At 34.0% G+C, this 7007-nt stretch overlaps 1 protein-coding gene across 1 annotated transcript; it reads left to right on the top strand.

Annotated features, from left to right (window-relative positions):
• Positions 1–1640: 1640 nt before the first annotated feature.
• On the top strand, positions 1641–5179 carry LOC140976272 (uncharacterized). The gene is made up of 2 exons (XM_073440294.1): positions 1641–1762; positions 4656–5179. The coding sequence occupies exon 2, from the start codon at positions 4656–4658 to the stop codon at positions 5040–5042; it is 387 nt and encodes a 128-aa protein (XP_073296395.1). The 5' UTR covers positions 1641–1762; the 3' UTR covers positions 5043–5179.
• The last annotated feature ends 1828 nt before the right edge of the window (positions 5180–7007 follow it).

Raw genomic sequence — 7007 nt, 5'->3', positions numbered from 1 at the left:
AATTGGCCCAATCCTTTATTTTTCAAGTAAAGTCTCAATTATGCGGTTCTGTGGATACTGCCCCAGGATCTGAGCAGTTGATTTTAAAGAATTTGGTGGATCCTGCACATGAATTGATGGACCCGGTGGACCCTGCATATGAATTGATGGACCCCACATAGATGTGGTTAAAATTGAACCTTTGATTACCTCATGGGGCAGTGCCCCATAAGGTAGGGTGAAATATTCCCAATTGGTTCTGTCGATGCTACCTGTGGGGGCAGTGCCCTCACAGGATCTGAGCCGTTGATTTTAAAGAATTTGGTGGACCCTACATATGAATTGATGGATCCCACATAGATGTGGTTAAAATTGAGCCTTTGATTACCTCATGGGGGTAGTGCTCCATAAGGTAGGGTGAAATATTCCCAATTGGTTCTGTCGATTACGAGTTTTGGGTCTCAACTTTTGAGTTGAGGCTTCTTTATCACTACAAAAAAAATTTGGTCTTAGCAACGATTTTAGCGACGAAAAAAACCGTCGCTAATCTAATTAGCGACGATTTTAATGACGGAACCAGTAGTCGAACCACCCCCTTCAAGTTCTAGTGTACAAGAAGTATCTTTAACACATGTATTTGTAGAGCGGTCAAAATGGACTGCGTTTGTTGGATCAGTCCACTTTGCCACATAAAATATGGGGAAATTTAGGGAAAAGGGACTCGATCGTGACTTATTTTAAAAAAATGATCCACAAGTCAATTTATATAAATGTCCATCTGTTTAAGCGTAACTACACCATTAACTTAAACTCTTAACATTAAATCCATCCATCTCATTCAGTCGACTCCAAACTAGGTTTCTCTTCCGTCGACCTCCTTCATTTCCTTTCCGACGACGATTCTCAGTGCAAATCGTCTTTCTCTTCCCAGCCATCCTCGACGCAGATCCTTCCAATCTAAACAAACTAAATCGGACAAATGTCTGACAAAAATCTAATAATGTTAACGTTTATTTCGATTTATTACTTTTGTTTCTTCGACTCGTTTGAAAAAGAAAAGGATCGACCCAATGTTTTTTGGTCGACCCAAGCGCTTCTTAACTTTATGCAATTTTTTTTGGTCGACCCATAATATTTGGTCGACCAATTCTTCTGGGTGGACTCTTACTTTTTCGCAAAGTAGATTCTGGGTCGACTAAATTGGTTTTGGGTCGACAGATCACGATTTGGAGAAGAAGGGGCAGATGACTCGTAAATTTTAATTGGGGGAAGATGTGTGTCGACCAAGAAGAAAGAGAAGAGGAGAACTAATTAAGTCAAAGAGTTTAATTGCAGTTAATGTAATAATCAAAAGTCAACTCTTTTTTTCTTAAAAAAAGTCAACTCTTTTTTGTCTCACTCATACTTTTTTAATTGGCCCATAAAATAGGTGAATTGAGTTGACAATTCATCGATTTACCAAAATAAAGGACTAATCCAGCCTCACCTAGTGATGAGTGGAGCCAGGTTGCCCGTTCCTCCCGTACTATGTATTTGTACTGAGTATATATATATAAAATATCAATCACATACTTTAGATGGGATCACTATTAATTAAGGATTAAAACAATTAAGACTTTAATTTTTTTTAGCATAATTGAGACTTTACTTGAAAATAAAGGATTGGGCCAATTATAACCAGGGCCGCCTTTTATGGGCCATTCAACGAAACGAGAGTACCCATAATTATAAAAACTGGAGCTCGACTCTGTTGGCTCCGCAGGCTCGGTCGCTATCAAAATTGGTACGCACTTTTTTTTCTCGAAACTCCGCTTCATTTTTCACTATGATCTTTCGCGTTGTTCGTTGATGATATGTTTGGACAACGATTTACGTGTTTCAATCGATTTCATAATGCAACTTTTGTTTGCTTTTCTTGTTATATTTTGGGGGTATGCGGCTAGAACTATGGAGTATCTTGGTTTTTCGTTTGAATCATTGCGGCGGTAGGGTTTTGTAGTTAAGAAACGGCAGTACTTTTAGTTCAAACTGTTCTTGTTTTTATGTTTCGTTTGATTTTGTATTCTTGTATATGGTGTATTAGTTAATTATTTTGTCATGAGCAGTGATGTGGTGAAATCAGGTATTATTTCCTTATTGTTGTCAAATTATTGGGGGAAATATGCGAAAATTTTCAAGTTCGTATTTGAGAGGCGATGGGGGAGACTCGATTTCATATAATTTGCCGGGAAAGAAACCTTTTTTTAACAACTTCAGTAAATATATAGGTTTTCTTTTTAGGGGATCATCCCCTCGCGTCACCTAGGAGAAGTAAGTGGAAAGAAGAGTTAATTGGGTAGGATGCAATTTTTAAACACCGTCCATTCAGTTTGTTTGTCAAGACATGGAAACTTTTACCAATCAGGCCTGTTCGGATCCTTTAAAGTGTTCCTTTTGGTTGTATATTTCTGCAATTTATTAGTTAAATCACAATTCACAAAAAAAAACAAAAGAAGATTTGGTGTTGAACCATGAGTTATATTATGTTGTGCTTCTTTTGTTGCTCAAAGTTGAATAACTGATATGATATGGTTAGGAAGTGCATTTGATGTTCTTTGTGTTAATTGTGAAAAGTAGAGATGTTTAATGCCGTAGAATGTCAAGTGTACGCACATGAATTTTGATGTACAAGTGATAGAGATCTTGTGACACTCGATGGAATGAAATACACTTTACACCTTGTATCTTCCTTCTCTCCTAGCCTTAGTTATTTTTGGGAAAAGCCATAATTAAGTGATTATCGTACGAGTGAAACCATTTTCTAAATTTTTTTAAAAAAATTCTGGGGTGTATGAGCTAGTTTCAGATAATATTTAGTTCAGTTCAGAGTTTTTAATTATTTAGACAAAATAAATTATGTATCAGCCAGTCAAGATAGAAATTCGGTAAATTCAATTAGTAGCTGATGAGTTTGTAGAAAATTTAGAAAATATATGATTATGGAACGAAGTCTAGATCTAGTTATATGTTTTATATGTTGTTTGGGAGCATCCCTAATTATTTATAATTTTTTTGAGTCAAATTTCAAGTAAAGGACACAAGAATGAGACTTATTATCTGAGCGAAGTGAAATGAGTATGTCGGTGTGTAATGATAGATTTTTGTGATATTGATGTGTTTTATGTGATGTTTATAGGGTCATGTGGTTTTATTTCTTTTTATGATTTATTTGTCGTATGCTTAAAATTTTGGGCTTTCATACTTTGAATTTCAATTTTTATCATTTGTTTGTTGTATTACTTGAATCCTGCATGTGTGACTGCCAGTATAGATTATGATATTACTTATTAGTATGTGTAATGTCTTTAGGTTGGGTTAGTGTCATTGCTAAGGGATATTGTTGTGGCCTTCGAGGTATATTCCGATCACTTGAACAGAAATTATAATATATATTGTAAAGGAAAAATAACTGAATGCTGTTACAATCACTCTCTCTCTCACTAACAGAATGTTAGTAGTTTACTCACTGAATATTTCTGAATACCTCACTACCCAACCTCCCCTCTCCTTTTATACTTACTTCTCACGTGTTCCCTTCCCCCTCCTAACATATACGTTAACAATCTTGGGCCGGATTTTCTCTGACTCTTCCGGTAATGGGCTTGATAATCTTGGACTCACTGAGCTCAATAGATTTGGGCCCATAACAGATATAGGCTGCTTGGTCTTTTCATTCCCTTGATGGTCTATTTATTAGGGATTACATCATCCGTGAGAATTGGTTGAGTCGTTGCATCTTTTCGTCTGGAAGCTTTTGTGGGGCATAGCTTCTGAAGTCTCTCGGTATGTCCTCTAGTATTGCATCCAGTATTGAGTTACAAATCATCAATATGAGTTTATGAGTGACCATTCAAATCCAATATGCATCTACATGTGTTTGTGTATGATGCATGAGATCATGGTAAAATATATGTGTTTATGTTTAAGATAATACAATTGGGCATTTGGTTAGTCGCTTGAGTAGTTGGAAACATACTGGGCTGTTCTTGCTCATTTTTCAAAAGACGAGCAATGATACAAGTATGCCAACTGAAGTGGTAGGCAATGAGGATGTTAACGATGCCGAGCATGATTAGTTTATGGTTTTTTGTCCGCATGATTCAGGTTCTTGGTTGGAGTTTATGAATTTATGAAATTATAATACTTAGTTTATTTCCTTTGGCTTTATTTTTCGTTATGCCTATTCTCATAAATAGGTGTAATTTCTTATTGATTTGTAATGGAAGTGTGAGCTGGGTGTAGGTGGATTGTTGGGATTTGTAGTCAAGAAGATAGTCATTGCTATTCATATAGGTGGGACCTTCTCAAAAAAGTGAAAGCTAAATGAGATCAAATATATGCTTTTGTAGTGAAGAAGATAGTCATTGCGATTCATATAGGTGGGGCCTTCTCAAGAAAGTAAAAGCTAAATGAGATCAAATACATGCATCCATAGGCAGCAGAAAAATTCTATTTTCCCTCATTGAAGCTATTCTACTGTAATTGCTCCTTCTTATGTTGTGTTTATTATCCCATGCTTCTTGCAGCTCCTGTTCCCGTTCTCCCTCCTGTTCCATCCTTGATAATCATCAATCTACAATATTTTACATAAATGGCCAAGTTTCTAATTTCTGACATAATTTCGTTATGACATTAAGATGATGAAAGAGAGTTCATCAAAGAAGAAGATTAAACCAGCATGTTGTGGTCCTGTCGTAGAAAAAGAGAAACCATCCTTGAAACCAAAGAGAATGGGCAGTGAGATTGATGAAATATTTGCTAGAACAAAAAGAAAGAGGTCTGAAAAAGATACGATGGCTGACAAAGAGAAGCCCGCAAAAGCTTCAGCTTCAAGTGCTAAATCACGTGATAAATTGAAGATAAGACAAGATGTTCGAGAAAATCCATTTGCAGACTCTATTTTTCGACCAAGGAAGAAAACCTCCGACGGACTAGCTATTTATACAGAAGAAGAGCTAAGCTTTGGGAAGCCAGATGCTGGAGGTACTCGCCTGTGCCCATTTGACTGTGACTGTTGTTTTTGATAAAATTAATTTGATAACATTTTAATGATTATGGTCGCCCTCTAAGGGATTATTTGCTTGGTTATTGTCCAGTGATATTTGCACATTCTGTATCTTACTTTCTATAATATAAAATGGTTGCATGCGAATTAACATTCGGTTATGTTGTAAGGAAGTTTATTTGTGCTACGTTCAGCTTGGGCATGGTTATGGTATTTTCAAATGGTTATGTATTTGCTCTTGAACCTCCAATTTCGATTTACATTGATACATCAAAGGAGCTACAAAGGAAGAGAAGAACATTTATTTATTTAATGTGTTATTTATAATGAACTGTATAATCTGTCGATCATCTCGGGCAGCTTCGTTATTTCTTGTCGTCCTCTTCCTTTCATAGCCTCCTTCGATGTATCATATATTCTAAGGGAGTGTTAAGCAATTTTTTTTTTTAAATATTCTTAAGTAATCACTTGGAAAAAAAAATCAATTTTGTGTATTTTTGTAATATCAGATTTTGCGTTAGTGTCTTCGTAATTTAATCAAAATCTAAAAGGTGGTCTCATATTGATTTTAATCTTTCAAAAGTGATCAAGATAAATAAATAAAAACCATTTTGGACACTTTTCCTCATATATTTTATTAAAAAAACTAGTATTAGAATAATATATTGACCAAATGCTATAGTTTAAAAGTTTTCAGTTTTCATTTTCAAGAATCTTTTTGATTTTTCTCATTTCTTCTCAACCTATAAATTTAATTATTTATAGCGCCGTAAAAAATAGAACACTGTTTCGCTCTTCGGCCCTTCTTCTCCTCGAGTAAGAAAGAATGGTAGAGTGGAAAAAATTGTGATTTTATGGTATGTGGATTTCATTAAAATAGCAAAGGATGTCTTAGTCTAGTGACGATAACGAGACCTCAAAACGCCTACAATTTTGGGTTTCTTAGATAAGATCCCCTTCTCCTATTGTATTTCATAAAAAACAAAAATTTGTGTGATACGGTCTTATGGATCGTATTTTATCAGACGGATCTTTTATTTGGGTCATCCATGAAAAAGTTTTTCTTTTTATGCTAAGAGTATTACTTTTTATTGTGAATATCGGTAGAGTTGACCCGTTTCACAGATAAAGATTCGTAAGACCGTTTCACAAGAGACATACTCTTCATAAAAATACACATTTAAGAAATCGTCGTCCATGGAACCTTGCCTTGCCTTGCCTTGATTATGGATTTTTTTGTGTCTGTCTCTATGAAAGATAATAAACTCTTATCATTTAATAGCTATTTATTAGCAAGTTGATCGATGTGATTTGTATGTTAGTGATTATGATCATGTTTATTAAAAAGATGCAATCAAATTTTTGAATCTTTTACATTTGACAATGCAATCCAATTATAGCGACTGTAGTGAAAATATATCATTGATTGAGTAAGCGTGTGTTAATTTAAATATTTTTATACTCATTTCTCAAACTCTGTGTAATTGTAATTTTTGTAAAATTTCAATTTTTAATTCAGTATATAATATATATATTGAAATATTAGTTTTTCTCGTCAAAATACTGACGTGACATCAATTATTCACTACGTAACACCATGTCATATCAATATTATGGAAGAAAAAGAATTAATGCCGCAATTTTTTTATTTTAGTTATTTCTAACAATTTATATCCTATTAAAAACACTCGTGTAATAAAAGGTGAAATGAAAATTTTTATTGTGAAATTATATTTTTCAATTTGTGTGAAAATAGAAATATACCTATATATATTGGACAGAAGTAGTAGTAATTTTGAAAAATTGAGTGTATAAAATTAATCTATTGTTAGCATGCCAAATATTATTTGTAAATTATGATTTAAATGCATAAATAAATTTTTTTAAAAAAATCATGATTATTATTATTATTATTATTATTATTATTATTTTACAATAAAAAGGGTTGTGTGATAGTTGATACATTTTTTAGGGCCCCCGTGGC

The sequence above is a fragment of the Primulina huaijiensis genome, chromosome 5, assembly GCF_012295235.1.
Source record: "Primulina huaijiensis isolate GDHJ02 chromosome 5, ASM1229523v2, whole genome shotgun sequence".
Classification (NCBI taxonomy): domain Eukaryota; kingdom Viridiplantae; phylum Streptophyta; class Magnoliopsida; order Lamiales; family Gesneriaceae; genus Primulina; species Primulina huaijiensis.
Note: the sequence above shows the minus strand (reverse complement) of the source record. Positions and strands in the feature narration are given on the sequence as shown.